A 23140-nucleotide genomic window follows, 5' to 3' on the forward strand; every position below is an offset into this window, starting at 1 on the left:
CGCGGCGCCCCCGCCCGCGCGCCGGAGGTTTGAAAGGGGCCGCGTGACGCCATCGGGGCGCGACTTCATCTTTGTCAGTGAACAAAATGGCGCCGTACTGCGTCCTGGCGGCTCGGCTGCGGGTGAGCGGGGCGGCGGGGGCGGGCGGCGGGAGGGAGGGAGGGAGGGAGCGACCGACCGACCGACCGACCGAGCCGTGGCGGGGCCAGGGCCGTTACCCGCCGGGCGGGCGGCCGCCCGCAGCCTCCGCTCCGGGCCGTCCCCGCCTGTCCCCGCCTCCGCGTGTAGGTCAGCGTGTCCCCGGCGCGGCCCAGCGCCCCGTTTCCATGGCGATGGCGGGGAGGCCGCGGCGGCGGCGGTGCGGCCGCCTCCCGGGCCCCGGTGCAGGGTGCTTCCCGCCGCCGGGCCCGGCCGACCCTCAAGGTGAGCGCAAGGTGAACGGGGCGGCGGGGAGGCGGCCTGGCCCCGCCGCCTCCCCCGCCCCGGCCGGACCCCGCCTCGGTGGGCCGGGGTCGCTGTCAAACCCTGGGCCGGCCGGGGTGCCCGCCAGGGCGGTGAGCCTGAGCCTGAAATAAAAAGCCTTTCCCGGGGGCGTGCTTTTTTCTTTCTGTCGTCTTCTATTTGTTTTCCTTATCAGCGTTGGGCAGCACAAGGTGACTCCTTGTTGTGTGAGTGAGGGCAAAGGCTCGCTATCTTTTGGCCGCTTTGTTTCAAAATTCCTACTTTTAATAAAAACAGAGGCCCTTAGGTGAAAAAGATGCCGGGGTCTATATTATAAACGGGACCTAGGAAGACTGAAAAAACAGGCGGGACAGGCACGTAAACTGTCTCTTTTTCCAAGGCAGTGACAGTGATTCTCATGGTCTTGTCTATCATGACCTCTAAAAATCATATCTGCCTGTAATATGAGCTCGCAACAGAGATTTTCTTATTTGAGATGTTACTGTATTTAATGTGTACTCAATAATAAAGATTTCATGATTTTTTAAAGCCTGGAAGGCAGATATCAGGATGCAGTTTTCTTTTTTTTTTTTTTTTTTTTAGGGCTGCTAACAGGGATAAGGAAGCCTTGCTTCCCTTAGTAAAGCATGTGATGAAGTCAGGCAATTTAACTTCTCAGTTTGCCATTTGTGACCTTGGCCAACATGTTCCCTTTTCTTAGGGAGCCGAAGTAAGAACTTGACTTCTAGTATTCTGAAAGTACTTTGTGAAGCTTAATTCATGTTTTATGTTACTTCCTTACTTTAGAGGTAGGTGTTTTAGTAAAATATAGCTTTTTTAATTTAAGCAAAAGTTACAGAATAGCACCATTTCAGTTAACTTGGTGTATTCATTCTTAATTGTTAAATAGTTTTTGATTTGTACTTTGAACAGAAATGACTACTCATAAAATGAAGGCAAATCCTTTATTAGGATAATGCATTGGTTCTCGTTTGATGGTGTGTCATCGCATGAGAACAAGCAGTCATTTGCTAAAGTTAATATTGTATAATGTAAAACAAAGGCTGTGCTCGCACAGTGAATATGGGGAATTTAGTATTCTTTAGGTTGTCTTCTATTATCAGGTTCAGGGTATATGTTTTTCTCCCCTGTGAAAGACTAAATCTGTGATGTTAATCAAACATGCTTCTAGGTCATCTCTTTAGGAGGCAAATTTTTTTTTTTTTTTCCACATGTTTAGCAGCCTGGAAATTAATGAATATGAGAATCACCTTGCCAGTCACTGTGATAGCACCAGCATTCACCATGGCACATGTTACTAGCATCAGTTCTACTCATCTCCTGTCCTAGAACTGTTTTGGAATTGGAACTGCATAGGAAGCTTACCTTTGAGGGAATTAAATTGGAATTAGCCTGCTTCAGGCTGGCTGTCCTATTTAAAGTACAATTCTTCTTGTAGCCTCAAAGGGTCGACATCTTTTTCATGCCTATCTGAGAGATGCTTTTAGTAGCATCCCATTTCTCGAGCCACGTTGGCTGAGGATTGACTGAATGAGTAGTACTGTAAAACTCTAAACCATCTGAAGTATCAGGGTTTTATTGAAGGCCTTGTAGGCAAGTACTGAAATTGTGTATGGGAAGCTTTGTGTATGCTGGCAAAATGCAGTGTTGGCTGATCTTCAGAACCTTAATTTTGGTTGCTCTTTGGAGGTGGGTCTAGAAAATTAGACTGCATTTACAATTTGATTATACCACACTGCTTTTTTTAGGCTGAATCATGGTGAATCTTGGAAAGTTGGCCAGTGTTCTTAGATCTGGGAGGATGAGAAAAGATGGTATTTTGGGTTTCAGCTGGGATTTCTAGGAGTGATTTCCAAGATAGGAGTGCATGTAGCACAGTTGCTACTCTTTTGAACATAAGCTTTTGCTTACTGGACTATCTACCGTATCTGCTGCCAAAACGTAAGCTAGTTTCTGAATTCAGACTTCTCTTGCATCTGGACCATTCACTGTAGTGAGCCAAATGCAAGACAGCTAGCTTTAGGAGATGAGCTTTTAAAATCTATAAAGAGGAGATTTCAAAAATAATGACCCATTTAATAGGCTGGCTTTTTTGTATCTTTTAAGGAAGCTTTTCACCGACCAAAATACCGATAGACTTAGGAGCCCTGTAATGATTATTGCCATTTCTTTTACGGAAATCTGAATAAGGACACTCAGGTACTGGGATAACAAATTCAGTTCCAGATGAGAGGAGATTACTTGGCAGCTGTTTGCTGGGTGATCAGTCTGGAAATTAACAGTTCCTGGATAAAAAGGAAAATGTATAGATTGCTGGCTGCCTACTTCCCTTGGCTGTTGGTCTCAAGGCACTTCTCACTACTCAGTTAAAAAAAAAAAACAAAAAACAAACAAACAAACAAACAAAAAACCAAAAAAACCACCACAGAAACCCCCCAAACCACCTACTGTTTCAGGGAAGAGTGAGAGGGAATGGAGCTGGAAACTGTTAGTCTTGTGGCTTTTCCTTAATCTTGTAGTTCTGCCACCTCATTTCTGAGGATACAGTGGAAAAAGGACAGGCACAAAGAATCAACGAGTGTGATCGATAATAGATTGTAGAGTCTATGAGGAGACATCAGACTTTTAAACCAGGCAGCGTATGCTCTTGCTCATTGCTGGTGATGGATGTTAGGCTTGTTGGGTGCCAACATAAGGACAACCATATTGAATCAAATTAATTCCCAACGGAGTATAGATGTGGGATGAAGTTTAGATCCCAGTAAAATGAAGATAGCCCTCTTTTAACACATGCCTTTTAAAAGGTTTATGCAGACAAAAATGATTCTCTGGTCTTCTGAAACTGATTGGCCTGGGTGATCATTTTTACCTGGTCCTACTAGCCATCACAGAAACAGACCTTCAGATTTCCAGACTCCTGCCACTCTCCATGTCCAGACGGGATCCTTCACCTCAAACATGCTCATTTCTCTCCCTTCCCACTTCTGGTAGCCTGAAGTTGTGGTCAAGCAGAAGTCAACTACTTTGTATTGCTATTTCTGTGATTACCATTTGAATATTTATATAGTATGTGAATAAATACTAAATTTCACCAAGCCATCTAATGAATTAAAAAGGTACATGGATGTGTATGTTCAAACGGAAAAGATTTTGTCTTACTTTTATGACATGTTTCTTTGCACCTCTTTTTGGAGAGCCCTGCTTCAGCTTTTTATCATAATCAGCTTTGATCCCAGGCAAGACTAGAATGCTATGAAGCCTCTGCCATTGCTTTAATTTGCAAATCTGTTCTCCTTCTGTACTGTGAATTATGGTGAAATTCAGCTTTCCGTTTACTGGGTGACATGGAGGAACTCCATTAATCAGTTGTGCTACAGGGTTAGTTTGGGGGTCAGGGAAAGAAGGAATTACTGCATTAAAAAAAATACCTTTCATAGTCTGAGGAAGAGATTATTATTTTTCCATGAACATTGAGGAAATCCCTCAGTGTTTTTTCCAGCCGCTCGCAGCAGTTGGAGACTTTCACAAGATAATGGATATCTTGTGAGGTAAAGACAACATTGTCCGCAGCATTAATTGTGCTGGGTAAATGCTTAAGGAGTTGGGGGGAAAGGCAGAACAAACCAAACAGAAGTTATGTGGCTACTAGATAAAGAGCAGCTTATGTATGTTAAACAGTAAGAAGCTGGGTGGTGGTTCGATTGTTTTGGTTTTTTTTTTTTGCTGGTAGAAGAAGGAAAAGTCTTACTTCTGACACCTGTGATACATTCTGGAACTTCTAAACTAAAGTGCAGCACAGTGAAATTTGATGACCGGGTTTCGTTTGCACTTCTGGAAGAGCAGTGCCCTCTCTTGTACTGCCATGTTCACTTACTTCAGATTTCTTTAATGAAAATGATGTGCAGCTGCTAGGTCTGTATTGCTCTTTCTGAAAGCTATATATCTAATAGCTCAGGACTGTTTGGTTAAAAAAATCAAACTACACCCTTATTGGTAGCGTGCTGGCTATTACGATCTTGCCTAGATTTCCTGAACTTTTTATTGTGTGCGATACTAACAAATGTTATCAAAAGGACAATAAACAAGAGATTTGAATAAAAATTGGTGATGTCTCATTGATCATGATTATTTCAGGCAATGTTTTCAATGCTGGTAACAAGAAAACTGGAAAAAATATTCACAGGGAAAAATTAAAAATGCTTGAACAGATCTAAAGAATTGGCTAGCATTTTTGATAATGCAAAAACAGTGGTCAGTACTGTGATTGTGTTCTGCACAAGGAATATTTGCTGATTTACAGTCATACATACAAAAGGGATATTTAGTGCAGTACTGCTATGTTTATTAACCTGTACTTATCAAAACCTTGTAATGCTAAAGTAGAGGATGAATAGAAAAAAAAAAGGATTAAGATTAAAGTGTAATACTGGAGGAGGAAGAACTCTGAACTCTTGTCTTCAATCTGTTTCCAGACTTCTAGTGCCGATGACTGAGACTTTCAAAGGATTTAAGAAATGCATGTGCCAAATCCTTGGAAGTTTTTATGGACGCTGCCCTCTGACTCAGTTTTCAAAGCTGCATGAGAGCCTTTTAACCTTGGGCACTGACCTGTCTCTTCTAGGTCAGGTGCTGTAAAGGTGTCTCGCAATAGCCTGCCATTCTCCCGTGTTGCAGGGAACTGTTTCACTGTGGAGGCTGCCAAGCGAAATTTGGGCTTTTTTTTTTTTAATGGCATTTTCTGCTGATGCGTTCAGCTGACAGTATAGTTCATCTGTCCTGCTACCTCACCTGTAGGGCAAGTGCAAGGCTTTTCTTAGGGGAAAGGTGGGGATGCCTTTGTGAGAGTGAAGATAAATAGCACATGGATCTGCGCAGCCAGGTTGGTGAAGCTGATGCGTTTGTTCCACATCTTGCCTCTCTCCTGCTCTGCGTTACCTCGAAGACGAGGCACGTACATCAAAGTCACTCCGACTAGCATTGAAACACGCGTCTCACCTTATGTGGAAACATAATAAGCTTTGTAACAGTATGCAGGGGCCCTGCATAGGGAACTTAGTATGTGATGGTGGAACAGTGAGGTATCTACTCAGTCCCATGCTGTGTCACCTGCCAGTCCTTCAATATAAACTCAATACCAGTGAGCAAATACAAACCTGGGGTTAGCTTGCTTTGGAAACTGCATACGTTCTTCTCCACCATGGCTGTAATGTGGCAGGAGTACAGCAAACTGGTGTTTGCTTAAAAATTATTTCAGCATTGCCTGAAATTAGGTTTATCACTGAAAGCGTAAGGCATCTGGTGCTATAAATAGAAATATAAAATAATTTGGTAAATGCTACCCATTCTGGGTAACCCGGTGTCTCACTGTTTAACATAATATGCAGTATTGTACAATCAAACGCCCATTGGGTGCCTTTAAAAACCTTTGCAATTTTTCTATTCCTCAGTCTGTAAAATCCCAAGAATAACAACTGGTTTATTAATATGTTATAGAAATTCACTCTGCGAGGTTCCAGTGCTAATACTCTCCTTTTTCTAGCATGCCTTGAATAGCGGGATACGACGCTACCATGTTGCTCCTGTCCTGTGCCAGCGGGCCAAGGTGGCCATGAGCCACTTTGAGCCTAATGAACACATAAATTATGAAAAGCTGGAGAAGAACATCAACATTGTCCGCAAGAGGTAAGAGTGGAGGAGGGCGGAGGGGAAGGGTCAATGTGCATAATTCAGCTCTGCAGTGACAGGAGAGGAGGAAAAAAATGTCATAGGGCCCTGACATAGGGAATGTTTACTAGGGAGCAGCTTTGAGTGGTGGCAGTCACAAATGTAGTGAAACATGAGTTGTAGCGTCCCCAGGTAGTGGTGGGGCACTGTGGGAAGGGCTGAAGGTTACGATGAAGCACTGCAACATGCAGAGTAGGTGCTAGAAAGAGCTCTGTCCTCTTTAATGCCCTCTTTGAGGAGCCTTCACATTGGCCCTTGCTCCTTTCTGGGGAAGCAGTGCGTGGGCAGTGGTCATTACAGGCTAATGCTCCTTTGCACTGTGTTTTGACAGGGAATGTTCTCCGTGTTCCACTGTAGGCATTAGGCACGGAAAGGAGGGCTAGGAATTCGTAGCATATGTAAACATAGTGACCTTAATCTGCTGATAGAGGCTTGTATACCTGCTAAGTTGTCATTCCTGCTGCACTTCCCTCGGCAGTGGTTTGTATGACATGTCCTTCAGTCTCTGCATCCTTTGTTAAATGCGGTAGCTCTCATTTCAAATCATTATATCTACTTAGTTACTTCTCAGAAGATCTCACCACTGACATAAATAGGTTCCTCAACTGGTACAGCTGCAAGATGAAAGGTCTGAGGTCATGAAACTCAGCTTAGTTGTACTTGCTTGCTGTGGGATCTGGTATTTGTGAATTGAGTCTGACCTCTGTCTCACCTCCACATTTGCTGCCCTGAGGTATGACTCAAGAAATGAGCAGAGTCAATGTTTCTTTTACTGTATAGGAAGATTATAAAAGAAAGCATAAAGTGACATCAATCCATATACTTTTGAATTTTCTGGACTGAGCCCTTGTTTTAGCCAGCTGCCAGTTGATATTTTAGTGCTATAAGAAGAGCATGCGGGTTTCTGTGTGTTAATAGGTCTTAACAGTCTGAGTGATGCAGGGAAGCATTCTGTTACATGCTTGAAACGGCAAATGTTGGAAGTATACAAGATGCAGATACTAAAATTCTTCTCCCCAGGCTTGACCGTCCGCTGACCTTGTCTGAGAAGATTGTATATGGACACCTGGATGACCCGGCAAAACAGGAGATTGAGCGGGGCAAGACCTACCTGCGCTTACGGCCAGACCGTGTGGCCATGCAGGATGCCACTGCTCAGATGGCAATGCTACAGTTCATCAGCAGTGGGCTGCCTAAAGTGGCTGTGCCTTCCACCATCCACTGTGATCACCTCATCGAAGCCCAGTCAGGTGGTGAAAAGGATCTTCGAAGAGCCAAGGTCACTATTGCAGAGACTTAAATTCTGTCTGTTTGAAAGCCTCTTTCTAGTCGAAGGAAGAGATTTCCCCCCCCCGCCCCTGCAAAGGACAGCCTTGAATCAGATCTGGTAATAGGTTGCCTGTGGCGGTCAGCTCTGTAGATAGGTCAGATGCAGCAAAGAAACAGAGTAAACTGATCTTTGGGAGTTTTTCAGCTGAGATTCATCCATTACATGGTTTAAAGGACCATGAATGTAGGAAAAGCTGGTCTTAATCTGTTAACGATGGAAGCCCAGGTCATATGTGTGTTCTGCAGACTGAGAAGATATTTCAGCTAAGGGAAGAGGAAAAATCTTTCAAAGGGGGAAAAAAGGAAGATGGATTACTCCAGAGAGTTATGTTCTTAATGCAGCAGTATGGCAGTGTGAAAAACTTCCTGAACATGTGTCTGCATTGCACTGGTGTATCCTGTGAGGGGGGAGCAAAAAACTACTTTCATTTCCCAAACCATTTGGTAGTGATTAGCTGAAGAACACTAAATGAAGCATGTGCAGCTTTCAGGGCTAGCAATGGTAGGTATAAATGTGTGTAGAAGCATGGAGGATGTTGTTTTTTATTTGGGAATTTCAATGTGGTGTTTGTCCAACTGCTGATTCACTGCCTTTTTTAAATTTCCTGCTCACTGTTTTACTGCTTGTTCCTCCGTAGGGGCTTCTGTTAAGTATAGACACATTCACCTCTGTCCTACGCACCACAATGCATCTGCCAAAGAAGAACATGCTCTTAGCATAGTAGGGAGGTTGGGGAAATCTTGTTACTCCAAGTGGACCTAGCTTAAGTCCACTGTCCGAGCCAGGAAGAATTGCGCCTTGGACATTGATACCAAAATTTACAAACAGTAAACAGTTTGTGGGGTCTCAGCTGCATTTTAAGATTTTAGTCCATATCTGTTCTCAGAAACTCCTGATGTTAAAGTAACTGCTTCTGGCTTCTTCAGTCCACAGTAAAGCAACTTATACCACTCAGGGGTGAAGTTGGGGAGTTCTTGCTCTGCTTGTTTCAGTCCGAAGTTGTGCCCAAGTTGTGCAACTAAGAATTTGGGACTTAGTAAATAAGACAGTTTCTTTTCTTCCCTTCACCTCCTGTCTTCCCCTTCCCCCTATTCCTGCATTTGTTCTCTGTAGTGCAATTATATTCACTGCAGCCTTGAGCTGAGCCGAGTCCCTCCTTTGCCATCCGCTCTGAGCAGAGCAAGTAAAGGTCCTGCCTTCTTCTGACTGGGTTCTGCTTCTGCTGCTGCCAGTTGGCACACAATGAATGCTGGCAGGCCGGAGAGTGGTTTGGAACTGCTCCTGGCACATCAGCGTGCTTTACTGGGGGAGGGATGCACAAACAGAGTGAAGTGACCTGACTCCCAGTGGAAAACGAGGCTTAAAGAACTGCTGCTGCCTCATGGGAAACTTCAGCAAATGTGTGCTGAGACAATTCTTCCATTATCTCCAGTTTCCCCTTTCTCTATTCTGAAGCGTAGCTGCATGAGAACAGTCTTTAAGAAACTCTCTCCTCCTAGTGCTTATCTTATCTACTTTGCCACTCCTCTGCCAAGAACTATCAGGACATAATAGTGTCATACTTCCTTGGCAACCATGGTTATTCTCACAAGCAATTTTCACAGTGTGACCTCCACTAGTAATGGTTATAGTGCAGCAAGAAAGGCAGCATTGTGTGAGTTAAACAGGGGACTTGGTAGAATGAGAAATGACACCCACCAGCTCCCCTGGCAGCGAGCAACTTCCAGTTCCACGTCTTAATCTGTAAAATTAAAGCTGAAAGGCTTATCTAAAGAGTTTGAAATGTCTGCAAAGCATCTGTAAAGCAAAAGGGAACAGCTGGTAGAGAAAGAAGGAGGGGCTAGAAGAGGAGGGAAACAGGTTAAAAAAAAAAAAAAAATCCCTGAGAATACAAGAAATAACCAGGGCATTTTTAAATGCCTTATTGGCAGGGTTTTCTTTTAATTGTGCTATTTCCCTTGTGCTGTTTGGAATTTGAAACTAAAAAAGATACTTTAGTCGAGCTACAAGTTGGATGGAATTAAATGGCCTGTTACAACTGACTGGCAAACAGTCTTGATCTCTCTTGGTTTTAAGAGAGTGGTGTGCACCTCCCTCTAGCTGCTACAAAACTGTGGAGCAAACTACAGACAGGCATGGGAGGGAACGGAATATGTTTAAATGAGCTCTTGATGTATGGAAGAACAAAATGTGTTACTAATACTATGTGTTTCCTTGTGTGAATAGGACATAAACCAGGAGGTGTACAACTTTCTAGCAACGGCTGGTGCCAAGTACGGAGTGGGATTCTGGAAACCTGGGTCAGGAATCATTCACCAGGTAAAGTCTGCGCGTGTGTGTGTTTGCAATCTTTGAACATGCAGTGGCTCTTTTACCTTATGGTGAAGAGAGAGCTCAAGTGCAAACCCTTAGGGAATTTCATCAGCTTAGGGAAACAACTTGCTTTCCTTGAGGCGGGTGAGGTTTCTTGCTTGCTCTCTCTCAGTTATCTTGACAACAGTGGTTTTTCTTAAAGGTTATTTTGGTCAAACTGTAACCTGATGCGTCATTAGGTAGTGCCAACATCATGCCATGTGAATCACAGAAGCTTGAAATATCTTAACTGCTTGTGGATTGGCTCTTCTTGGTGTGATGGGGACAGTAAGGTGATGCCATGAAGCTGGCTACGTAGGGCTAATGTGAATTGCTTTTGGTGGTAAGGAAAGCAGCTTTGGGAACATACTTTTTTTAGGGTTATTTTGTATGCGTTTTGTTCCGTAAAACCCAGGAGATTATATAAGGACACCAAACAGCAGCTTACTTTCCGTACTCAAGAATGGCAACACATAACAAGTTGCTATGTGAACTGAATAAAATGCAAAACAGTTTCCAACAGTTTCCAAGTATGAGATTCTCTTGTTATAGCACTTGCACCTTAAAAGAATATGACTGTCCCAAGATAATTTACCACTTAATGAGGCTTTTTGTTTTTTAAAACCAACAGCTCTGGCAGGATTTCCCTAACTTGCTCTTGGTTGATTTGCTTTGTGGGTCCAGTAGACATTTTTCATTGTTCCTCTGAGTCACAGTCAGTAAAAATTGCAGCTCAGCACGAAGCAAAAGGAGTGGAGAGGAGAATGGATGACATCCTATCAGCAGGGAACTTGTGACCAGGTGCAGTCAAGAGCTCTCTGCTACGTTTTCTTAGCTACAAAATGAGTTAGTTACTAAGGTTACTTTAACTTGGTGTGACGCAACAGAGAAAGGAAATAGAACAGGTGAACTCTCCAAAAGGTTGTGGGAACACCTCAGGTTATTTGTGCTCTGAAACCACTCGTAACATCTGTCACATGGCAACATAGCTCCCTGCCGTGGTTACCAGCTTTCTTGCGGCTGACTTTCTCTGGCTGGAGAAAATTGGTCGTGTTGTATAGCTTCAGAGTCCAGTTCTGGCAAAGCGATTCCCTGAGAGTGATCTTTCTTGCACAAGTGTATTAATGTGAGCTACAAGCAAGTAAAGCTGAAAGTACTAGAGGCAAAACCTTGGTCTTCTCAATAAAGGACCACCTTAGTTCTGTCCAAGCTGTTCTGTAATGCACGTGCTGTGAGTTCTGTGCTTGCCAGAAAGGCTGTCCATGATGTTGGTATGGCACATACACAGTGAGAAGTTCATTAGCTTGGGTTCTCTACTGTTTTGCTACCATAGAAAACTCATCCTTTTTCATTAAAGAACCGTTTTGTGGCTTTGCTAGTAGTTGAAGAGTCTTGTGTGGAATCAGTAGCAGCAGTAAGGGAAGGGCAGCCTCCTGGTGTATTTGTGAGGGATTCTTCTATGCGATTAGGTCTTGGCTGGCAGCGTGGATTGGAGGATCCTGTTGGTGTTCTACTGCTGTGGGAGCATAAAGTCTACGAAAGGTCTCGCTAGCATTGGATAGGTGAAGTGGCTTGCTCAGCAGTTGATCAAGGGTTTGGAGACTAAGGAACAGACTCTTGAGCCCTAACAAAGGTGGCACCTCAGCAAAAGCCTAAACTGGAAGGAAGGGGTCTTCCAGCGACAAAATGGAGATAATTTTTAAAGTTTTCTTACCCTGGGATGAGCAAGGATCCTTGGGCTGGGACTTGGTACCTTGTTCTGTCATTATGTCCTCCGCAAGGAGTTTGAAACACAAGTGAATTTACAATCCAGAACAAATTCAATTACTTTCCTGATACTGAAATCTGAAAATACAAACTAATCTAAATTCTTGTTCTTGTCTTCTTTCCTGCTGTCTTCCCCCTCCTTTCCCAACAATCAAGCAAGCAAACAATCCATTTTTATTTTCAGATCATTCTGGAGAACTACTCCTACCCTGGGGTTATGCTGATCGGCACAGATTCACACACCCCCAATGGGGGTGGCTTGGGAGGAATCTGCATTGGTGTGGGCGGAGCTGATGCTGTAGATGTCATGGCAGGAATCCCTTGGGAGCTCAAATGCCCGAAGGTAGGAGCAAAAGAAATACCAATCTTCGATGTGAAGGATGAGATATAAGATATGTAAGAAACATTGATTTTCAGGCACTATGTATATACGGCACTATATGCCATTACAGTCTTGTTTGTAATCACACACTGGCTTAAGCAGCTGGTCTGTGATTCATTGGCAGCTCTGAGTTTCCATTTCCAGCCTTTTTATTCAGGGACTGAGAGCGATAGGTGAGTAGTGATCTGCCTTCGCTTGGCCCTGTCAGTGGTTTCAGCTCTTGTGCACATGTTCTGATACTTCAGGATTTTCTCCTTTTTGGTATTGTGACCAATGGGATTCTTAGGAAAAATTCTGAGGAGTTGTTTTGGCTGCTGAAAGGAAATGGTGTCAGTATTATTTTTTTTCCCCCCATTAATGTTGCTCAGGTTATTGGTGTAAAACTGACTGGCAAGCTTTCAGGCTGGAGTTCTCCTAAAGATGTGATCCTGAAAGTGGCTGGCATTCTCACTGTCAAGGGTGGAACAGGCGCCATCATCGAATACCACGGGCCTGGTGTGGATTCAATCTCTTGCACTGGTAAGACAACATGAATCTCTTCTCTGGAGTGGATTGTTGTTGGAGCTGGGTGTTGAATTGTCTGTGAGGCTGGGAAGGGAATCGGGCAAGAAGTGCTAAATGTTCTCCCTTAGCCTGGCCAGATGATTAGTACCTGGCAGACTGTGAGAGTGGTGTAACAAGATAGCGCTCCCTCTCAGTGAAAAAGTGACCTCTCTCCATTAAGTCTTCTTGTGACTTTGAGAACACTGAATGGTTAATTGTGAAGAATCCTGTAAGATGGTGCGTCAGGATAAGAGTAGGGGTGTGGAGGTATTCCAGTGTATGCTTAGAGGGTAGAGATGTCAGAGATAAAGGATGACATTTTCATTTCAGCTTAAAATAGGCTGTGGATAGAGGAAAGAAACAGGTTGAAGGGGGCACACGTGTGACAGCTGCTAAAGAAAAAGCTTCTTAGAAGAGCAGGGCAGAGGGGAGACCAGAAAGCAGCAGTTTGTAACATGCAGTCTTAAATTAGCTAATTGTGGGTCTTGGGTGCTGAATTTGAACCAGCAAAAATTGCAGTTGTCTGTAGTGATGCTAGTTAGGACCAAATTAAGAGAAGTGTCCTTTCCTTTGGCTTGAAGTACAGCCTTCAAGCTGGGCTTCTCTCCATTTGCATGGCTTGGCTACAACTTGGAGTATTTGGTTTTACAAACTGAGAGCAATTTGGGATTTTTCTTCTGTGAAACCAGAGGAACTTGACCTGTGACATCTGCTTCTAGCTCACTAAATGTAAAACAGCAGCTTCTACATCTTCATTGCTGTGTCCTTGAAAGGCATGGGTGATCCCAGTGCTGTGAGCAAATGGGTTTTTTTTTTATTGTGTTCTGCCACTGGAAGCTTTTTATTTAATCCATTAAATTTCTCACAAATTTCTGGCTCTTCCAGTAAAGATAAATGAGATGGTAGGGAGGGACAGGACACTCATTGCAGGTAGCAGATACACCGCTCGCTGCTGTAAGTATATTTGGTGCTCAGTGCAGACAAAGGGTTCCCTGTCATCCCTTCTGGTATCTGCAAGAATCAGTGTAGCTTTCAGCTCCTTCCTTGCAGAAAAGTCTGGTCGCAGGCACTGTATCGATCAGAAACATTAGGGGCTGAGCCAGCCATTATGTAGTCAGTGTGTCCTCTCTGCTGTGGAATTGGGTTTCTGTGGCTAATGCCCTGATCTCTCTCGGCTTTGCTGTCTTTTCCATGGACTGACTTTTGGAGAATTGGATGGCTTTTGGACTTTCTCATTGACTCTGTGGTCTCTTCTCCCACTCCTTCTCTAGGAATGGCAACAATCTGTAACATGGGGGCTGAAATTGGAGCTACCACATCGATCTTCCCTTACAACGCACGGATGAAAAAATACTTGGGCAAGACTGGGCGAGCTGGTAAGAGGGTTTGGGGGTTGAAGTGGGTAGAAGTGTGGGTTGAAGTGAAAGGTGTATTCTGGGAGCAGCATCCTCTTACAGTAGCGTCTGATGTGACTTCTGACCGTGCATGGTCCTGTAGGTCACCTGATACAAGCAGGGAGTCTGTAGATGAAGTGGCTGGGGAAGTACACGGTGGAACCCCTGTGTTTAGCCGTTCCAGGCTTTTTCTTTTCCCTCATATTTGCTGCACTTTTCAGATCTCCTTTCTTATTCCAGACATAGCTGCGCTGGCAGACGAATTCCAGCAACACTTGGTACCGGATTCTGGTTGTCAGTATGACCAGGTGATAGAAATCAACCTCAGTGAGGTAAGGCTTCCTTCTTGTTTGCCATCTTGGATGTTGTGATGTGACTCTGCTTTGTGTGAATGAGGACCAAGCTGGGAGTTTGATGCAACACCCCTGGCGCTGTGCTAGAACATACAAAAACCACTCAGGTCTGCTTCACTGACAGCTCCTGCTCTGGTGTTCGTATAGGAGAATCCTATTTAAACAGCTTCCAGATAGAGCTATGAAAGGAATTGATCTGCTGCTGTGTTTTGGGGTTTTTCTTGGCTACTGTAATTTCTGACTTTGTCACTGTTTCTTAAAGCTGAAACCGCATATCAATGGACCTTTCACACCAGACCTGGCGCACCCTGTGTCAGATATTGGTGCTGTGGCAGAAAAGGAGGGCTGGCCTGTTGATATCAGAGTTGGTGGGTAGCATTTGCTCTTTCCTCTGCCTTCATCCTTGTGGCATAACTGTTGCTGTCTTGGGATAAGCGGTTGGTCACATAGCTTGGGATCCAATCCTTTAATCACTGCTGTATGTCCTTTGACTTTGTTGCAGTGTCATCTCTTCATGGCCATATGAATTTGCTGGGAAGAGTAGTGACCACCTGGGCCAGGTGTGAGGGATAAGATCTGGGATAGCTGGAGGGATTTTAATCTCAAGAGGCAGACAAGTTTTTTTTCCCTTCTTGGAAACTTCTGAATGATTGGTTTGACAGGAATGTTACCTGTTGAAGAGCACCTTTGTTAAAAGTCTGTTGCATGGAGTTGTCTGTTGCAAAGATCTGTCAGGAGCCAGGAGCACGATTGTCAGTCCTCCCAGCAGTTGGCTGTTGAGCTCTTGAGACATAGTAAAGTTAGCACTTGCTGTCCTAAAGAGCAGGCTTGGATACTTACGTACTCACTTGTGGGATGGTAACCTGTTGGCTGGCTTCTCAAGTGTTGCTCGCTGGGGGAATGAAAAGAATGCAAATATGTCATAAAGGCCACATCCCAGGTGGGAAATGCACTATTCAATAGTGTTACAAATAGGATCAAGAGGAGCTGTAACTGAAAGAGAATTTATTTTTTGCTGGTTAGCACCAGAATGCTGTCAGGACAGTATAGTATGTCCTCATGTGGTCTTCGTACTGTAACAAAGGATGCTCTCTTTTCATTTCCTCCATTTCTTGCCATCTTGATTTGAAGCCTTTTCTCTATTTGTGGAACAATACCTCTCTGTGGTAATTTGCTTAACCAAAGTCCAAGTAGGTGACGCTCTGATCTTGTAAAACAATAACCAGACTAGTGACCAGGTAGTGTGTTCTGACTGTGCAACTTCCAAAGCCAGACAAGGGATTGCTTGTGACCACAGTATCTTGCTGGGAGGCTTGGCAGTGTAATACCTGAAACTGTTTCAGATTCCTTGTCAGCAGAAAACATGGTTGTCCCTTGTTTTTTCTGCTGAGAGATGACTCAGGGAGAAGATTCCTAGAACGGGGGGCTGCAGTAACCACCTCCCTGTTTCTCTCAAACACCACAGGCTTGATTGGCAGCTGCACCAACTCCAGCTATGAGGACATGGGACGCTCTGCAGCAGTGGCGAAACAGGCACTAGCGCATGGATTGAAGTGCAAATCGAAGTTCACAATCACACCAGGCTCAGAGCAGATCCGTGCCACCATTGAAAGAGACGGTTACGTGAGTATGACTGCTCTTTATGCTTCCAAACAGCGTTAAGCTCTCTTCCAGACAGTACTCAGGAGTCCAGAGGTAACTAATGGAAACCTCTTAAACTTTGTCTTCACTTATTGCTAGAGGTGCAATTACTACTGATGTAGTAACCAGTCTTGTGCTACTGTGCCTGTGGGTCCTGCCGTCACCTTGACAGTGTTTTGGCCCGATATCTCTACTACCTGGGCGTACAAGAACAGGATTGGAACTGAACAGAGACGAGACAGTTATCAGGAACTGGGGCCTGAGGAGATAACAGTATGCATAGCAAGGGGTGCCTTTTGCTTCTGGGATTCTGTGGATGGCCATGGCTGACAAAGGGCTAGCACCCACCTGCAATCTAGTTTTCTCCTTTAAGAACAGTTTAGGATGCGAGCAAGCCCTTTGTCTGTAGGAAGGAAGTTCCCATTCTAGACTAAACTTAGGGCAAAACTCACGTTTGATTAAAACGAAGTGTTCCGGTAGAGGAACCACCGCCTACTTTCTCCCCTTTTCTGTGGGGAGCAGAAAATGTTGTTTTACTTAGTTCTAATATTTAGTAAATACTAGATGCTGTCACAGCTTGGGGACTAACTATATAAGTCTACCTATGGATATGCCCAGCCAATGCTTAATGCCTCCTGCAACAAGTCCACAGTCATACTTTTCCGTAACAGCTGCCCTCTTAATTGAATCGTTTGCTGGACGGACTGAGCAGGCGCACATGCTTGCCTGCACTTTCACCAATTCTCTCCTTACACAGACAGCAAGAGTGTAGGATATTAATCAGACCAGCCACTGCCCTTCAGTCAAATATCTGTGAGTAGCTGGAGTGCTCAGTTTGAAGTAGGTAGAGAATGGGAACGTCATGGCAAATCATCCTGTGCTCTTCCAAGTGTTAAGTTACAGCTTTAGTGGGATCAACCCCCATGTATCTATAAAAAGTGACTCAAAACTTGCAAGTGAAACAAGGAGGGGAATTTTCTCAGGCTTGGTGCTTTCTGTTAGAAGACAGGTGTCCTCTTCCCCTGAAAGAACAACCCCAGAAACTTATTCCAGACTTTCTCCTAGTAACAAAGTTGTTCTCTGCCCCCAGGCGCAAATCCTGCGAGATGTTGGAGGGCTGGTTCTTGCCAACGCTTGTGGGCCATGCATTGGCCAGTGGGACAGGTAAAGTGAAAGATGGACCTCACTCTAGCTTTGTATCTTTTAGCTCTGAAAGTGCTCTGTGAAGCCAAATTTGACTGTAAATATAACACACTGGGAACTAAAAATAAATGCTTAAAAACCCGTTGGCCATAGCTGTCTGATATGCCCTGGAGGAGGAGAAGTGAAAGCCTGCAGATTTATATTGAGCCTTTAGATGAAGGAAGCTGCAGAATGGCCACAAGTGTGGCCACACCCGGAAGCTTCTTATAGTAGGTGAAAAATGGGGGGAGAGATTTGTTATCTGTGAGAGGGTGGACTGGAGTTTGTATGGTCCTTTTAAAACAGGAAAAGTGAATTGGTCCAACTTCAGTCATTGGAGTGGCAGGGAGGAAAATTCCCAATGGAAGGAATGGGAGACATATTCTCATGTGGCTTTGTCATTGCTAATGGCGGGACATCCAAAGGCAATGTACTTAGTTGGTTATTGTTTAGACAGTTCAACAGTGCACAACATGCGCTATGAAAACTACTCCAGGACTCAGTGTATGACTTGGTTTTGCACTGTTCTTGTTTTTGAGTCTGTGCTTAAGGGAGGAAAACATGTCCAGGCACCGATTCATTTTTCCAAAAGATAGCGATCGCTATCAAAACCAAGCTGGGGGGTTTTAGCAGCAGGACATCTAGAAACAATATTCCCTTTGGATTTGATGAGCATGTTTGTTTCCTTCACAGGAAGGACATCAAGAAAGGAGAGAAAAACACGATAGTTACGTCCTACAACCGAAATTTCACAGGTCGCAATGATGCCAATCCGGAGACTCATGCATTTGTGACCTCTCCGGAGGTAAGAAACAGCCAGAGGGGGGCCGTGGCATAGTTCAGGGTGTCTTGGGAGCTAATTCCTCTGCCTGCAGAAGAGACCCAGTGTAGCTCGGTTTGTAGCTTGGCTGCTGGCTTTGAGACTTAGGTGTAGGACTTTCAAATGAAGAGATGGAGGCTAGAATATGCCTTTAAATTTGTCATTTTTTTTCTTTCAGATTGTCACAGCCCTGTCCATTGCTGGCACTCTAAAATTTAACCCTGAGACAGATTACCTGACGGGAGCAGATGGGAAGAAGTTTAAACTAGAAGCACCTGATGCAGATGAGCTGCCCAAGCTGGTAACTGCTCGGTCTGGATACGGAGGGAGGGGGAAGGCTTGTCGCTAGTAGTGTTTTATATGTAGTAAGGGAACTTTCATGCACTGACCTCTTTCTTAGTGTTAAAGCTAGAACAGTTGCCTGTATTGGCTTGTTCTCTTCATGTGCTGTTGGGAATGGCTGAGGCTGATGATTTCCCTTCCCTCTTTGGAAGGAGTTTGACCCAGGCCAGGACACCTATCAGTACCCTCCCAAGGATGGCAGTGGGCAGCACGTGGATGTGAGCCCCACCAGCCAGCGCCTCCAGCTTCTTGAGCCCTTCGACAAGTGGGACGGCAAGGATCTAGAAGACATGCTGATCCTCATCAAGGTCAGGAGCAAAGTGGGGGAACACCGGCTATGACAGGACTGCTCAAACAGGGGCTTGCACATCAATTGCTAGAAGCTTTGGATGTGCCTTTGAGCTATCTGTGATTCCCTCCCCTACAACCACATCGTTATGGAAAGTGAAGCAAGGACCTTCCTTCCTTCCAGGTGTTTCCTTCTGATACTTCTTTCTATTATAACTAACAGACTTCTCGCCTTTGGGCTAGTGGTTAGCTAATACCATGAAAAATGACCATGTAATATGATCCTACCCATACCGTGCGGTCTGCAGAATTTCTCCCATTTATAACCTGCAGCGGAAAGGTGGATGGGCACTTTAATTAGCGTCTCTAATACCTGACTCTTCTAAGATGCATTTTGTCTGAAATGGGGTCATTAGGAACTTCTCATCCATCAGCATGTGTGTTCTCTTCCTATTTTATAGAAAGAGAAATTACTTCACAGTAGTTAAACATTGCATTTCAGTCTCTTAATGAAGACATGGGTTTCTCCTCACTGCCTCTGGTGAGTTAACAGGATGAAAACTTCAGTTAATACAGTGATGGGTTCCGAAATGCAATCCCTTAGGAACTGACCTGCAGGAACATTGCCGATTCCCCGTGGCAGAGAGTTGCAGGTACTCCCAAGGGCCATGCTGAGCTGTGCCCGAGTTTTTGACACAGCCAATTCCTTTGCAAGCACTTTGCGACTTACCAGTTGGAAGGCCGTTATCTCTGGTTGGGAATTCTGTTCGTACAAGCTGAGGAGGCTTATGTGCAGATGGGAAGCTTAGAGGAAACACTTGGCATCTTGCTGAACTCCCCCAGCAGGGAGGCTGAGCTGTAGCAGGAAGGGCTTAATTGCTTTTTGTACCTGAGGAACCTACTGCTGAGGGAAGTGAGGACATGGCAGGAGGTGTCATGGCTAAGCTCATTTTTGTAATTTACCCTTTGGAACGGGGACGTTCTTCCTCCCCAATGCATGCAGAATGACCATCGTGTTCTGCCTTAGAGTGTCTTGACTCTGTAACAGATGCAATTCTCTTGGGTTCGTGCCCTTAAAAAGAGATGTGAGGATTCTTCATAATAAAAGGTGTTGAGGAAAGGTCAAGTCACTGATCCATCCTAAGCCATTCTTTTCTTCTACTACCCTTTAGGTAAAAGGGAAATGCACCACTGACCATATTTCTGCAGCCGGACCGTGGCTCAAATTCCGTGGCCATCTGGACAACATCTCCAACAACCTGCTTATCGGCGCCATCAACATTGAAAACGGCAAAGCCAACTCCGTGAGGAATGCATTAACCCAGGAGTTTGGGCCAGTCCCAGACACAGCCCGTTACTACAAGGTGAGACTTTCCCCTGACGCATCTATTTTAAGAGGAGGTTTACACTTTGGGCAGTCTGTGCCAAGACTGAGGATCTCGCCCTCCTGCTCTCAAGTAACAGCAGCTGCGAATTCACTCAGCGTCGAGGCTTTTTCTTGGGACTTACTCTGATGATGGCAGTTCCTGTAGGAGATTCTCTCCCCACCTGCTACGGGGAAGAGGGAGGAGGATCTTGTGACCCAGAAATCACAGACAAAAGGGGAAGAACTCCTTTAGGCACTGCACACCTTAGAAGGCACGAGTGTCATCAGACTGCAACTAAATCTCACCTCCTGGAGTGTTTCACCTGTGACTAGTCTAATCTTTAAATAAATTCTAATCTTGTCCCCTTCATTCTTTAATATTTGGCTTAGAACCTCCTCAAGAAATGTCCTTTCACTCTCTGGACAGCTTGGCAGTGGTCTCAGATTGGTTCTTCCAGTAGACAGAAGTTAGTTTTCCGTATCACTTCCAGAAGTAGAGCAGGGATCGTGGCTGGTGTGAACGCTGCTCTGGCACAGGACCATGGAAGGAAAGGTGGCAGCAAGGATTTGCTCTGCGTCCCAAGGGCAGTCCTCCTCAGCCCTCCTTAGGGAAGGATGGCAGTGCCTGACTGCTGTGAAGCACTTAATTACTTTATTTCTGTCCTTTCTCAGAAGCAAAGGCAGCCTTCTGGAAGAAGGTGTCATAGCACAGCACTGTCAGTAGTGTAGCACTGAAATTAGATGTGTGGGTGGATATTTATTGTTAATTCCTCACTTGAGTGACTGCAGAAATGTAAATATGTTTCTCTTGTCACAGAAAATGGGTGTCAAATGGGCAGTTATCGGGGATGAAAACTACGGCGAGGGATCAAGCCGGGAGCACGCAGCATTGGAGCCGCGTCACTTGGGGGGCAGGGTCATCATCACCAAGAGCTTTGCCAGGATCCACGGTGAGTCGCACCTCCCCTGCGATGTCTGTCAACAGGATGCATTCGGTTTGTGTGCGTTCACCTTGCCCCAGGGCTCAACACCTACGGCCAGGAACCCTATCTGCTGACAGATTGCGTTGTCCCTCTTGTCAGGAATCCTGTTACCTATCTGGTTAGATATGCCACAAACAGTGGATATGCTGATTCTGCTGCAAAGATAGTAATTGTTGCCGGAATACTACTCTGAGAAGCACTAGGCAGCCAGAAGGTGATCCTGATCCCCTGCCGTGTGTTGTTACAAGCGTGCTTGGTGGTTTGTTCTCCGCAGAAACCAATCTGAAGAAGCAGGGTCTACTGCCTCTCACCTTCGCTGATCCAGCGGACTACAACAAGATTCATCCTGTGGACAAGCTAAGCATTGTGGGGCTGGCAGACTTCGCACCTGGCAAGGTAACTGTCTGGGTGTCTTGCGTTGCGCTGGGCGGGCAGGGATGCGCCACGGACCGGGAACAGTGCGGAGCTGCGTGCTGGGGCCTGAAGCAGCGTGGGCGCCCGCGGGCAGCGCAGCCTGCCCGCCAGATGAGACGCTTCACACCCGTGGTCTGGGGGGCTAGAGAGCGAGTCGGAATCGGATCGCGTTATTCTGACGAGAAACCCTTGTATGATATTCTGAATTCCTGAACTTGTTGCCTTAGGCACGAGTGCTCCCTAGAAGGAACTGCATCCACACTTCCATGTTAAGACCCCCCCCGAGCTATAATTTTTCATTTCCAGCCCTTTAAAAACGTGTAGGAATTGTCCTGTGAGAAGCTTCAGTTAACTCGCTCCCTTGAAAGAGAAGGAGGGAAATAAAAAGTGTCTTCTTCCTTTAGCCTCTGAAATGCATCATCAAGCATCCCAACGGGAGCCAAGAAACAATCATGCTGAACCACACCTTCAACGAGTCACAGATAGAGTGGTTTCAAGCGGGCAGTGCCCTGAACAGAATGAAGGAGCTGCAGCAGAAGTCAAGCTAAGTGCGCGCAGTGACCCCAGCGCACTGGACTCGATTCAGCTTTGGCATTTTCATGAAAGTGCAATTCCATGCCTACTGTTGGAATAAATGTCTGATCAAATGTAACCACAGCTTCCTTTTTGTTATGGTACTTCCTCTTCACTGACACTATGAAAAGGGAGTGCAGCTAGGCTTACTTTTGTCTTTTAAATTCCCCAGCTCCCTTTTTCTATTTTGGCTCAATTTTGGTTGTCCCACAGTTATTTATATTTGGAAATAACCGGCTAAGGTGGGTTTGTCTGCTCAGTTGGTTGTTTTCTGCCCATTCACTTTACTGATGGCTAAAGAAATAAAACGAAAATAAAGAATGTGACCATCTCTTCTGCCTCATGTTGTTGCATTCACAATCCTGCCCTTCAGCCCCTGCTTCCCCTGTCACCCTTGCTGGCAGGGTGGGAAAGAGAAATGAGATGGTACCTGCCCAGTTCTTATTCTGCGAACCATTGCTGTGCACAAAAGCGTGTGGTAAAAAAAGAGCCCTCCCGGCTGTCCTGCACTGTTTATCCCTTGACGTTGAGCTACTGTGGGCTACGCTCACGACTATCGCCACCTTCTCGGCCACGTTCCTGCCCAGGGCAACAGTGCCACTACTGCAGCAGTGACAAACTTGGGAGGAGTAAGCGATTTATATGCTTTCCCTGCGTCGTGGTGCAGGAAACTAGTTTCCTCAAGCACAGCTTGCCTTCTCCACCACAGGAGAGTGATGTTGAGGAGTATCTCGTTACAACAGCGCATAAAGCTGTGCAGCTACCACCTTGCTACGCTCCTGGGAGCTCTGGCCCTGTGAAACGGGAGGTGAGCACAACAGCTACTTGGAGGTACCCGGGCTGTTTTCTCCCCCCCAGGCACTACCCCAGAACAGCCTGTGGGGAAGCCACTCTGGCTGTTGAGACTCTTAACTCGCTTCACCTGAATTTCCACCTATACAAACAGCTGGGGAGGGTGTTTCCACCATGTCTAGGTGATTGCGTGTCTGAGCACTACTGGGCTAGAGACAGCGTTCAGTAAGCTCATTGTCTGAGCAGATGGACCTCAGTTACTATGTGAACCTAAAGCATTTCTAGGCTCCCTTTTAATTAGGGCAACGTACCAGGAATAACAGTTCAGAATTAAGGGGTTCTAACAACGCTGCAGGGAGGGCGCTGGTGACTCAGGCTTTGTTTTCACAGTTGGAGGTTAAGCAGACCCACTATCCCAGGGAATTATAGCCC

At 45.4% G+C, this 23140-nt stretch overlaps 1 protein-coding gene across 2 annotated transcripts; it reads left to right on the top strand.

Annotated features, from left to right (window-relative positions):
* Nucleotides 1-21: 21 nt before the first annotated feature.
* ACO2 (aconitase 2) lies at nucleotides 22-22242 on the top strand. 2 transcript variants are annotated; one of them, XM_082310327.1, is made up of 18 exons: nucleotides 22-122; nucleotides 6002-6144; nucleotides 7207-7465; nucleotides 9743-9835; nucleotides 11820-11978; nucleotides 12386-12536; nucleotides 13832-13936; nucleotides 14195-14286; nucleotides 14570-14675; nucleotides 15773-15930; nucleotides 17039-17112; nucleotides 17824-17935; nucleotides 18129-18251; nucleotides 18445-18600; nucleotides 19753-19944; nucleotides 20764-20896; nucleotides 21204-21325; nucleotides 21748-22242. In XM_082310327.1, exons 1-18 carry the CDS (start codon nucleotides 87-89, stop codon nucleotides 21889-21891), a joined length of 2358 nt encoding a protein of 785 aa, XP_082166453.1. In that variant the 5' UTR covers nucleotides 22-86; the 3' UTR covers nucleotides 21892-22242. The 2 variants fall into 2 exon arrangements, with proteins under 2 accessions (XP_082166453.1, XP_082166454.1); XM_082310328.1 differs by lacking the exon at nucleotides 22-122 and adding an exon at nucleotides 3563-3578.
* The last annotated feature ends 898 nt before the right edge of the window (nucleotides 22243-23140 follow it).

Source organism: Platalea leucorodia, assembly GCF_965183815.1.
Source record: "Platalea leucorodia genome assembly, chromosome: 4".
Taxonomy (NCBI): Eukaryota; Metazoa; Chordata; class Aves; order Pelecaniformes; family Threskiornithidae; genus Platalea; species Platalea leucorodia.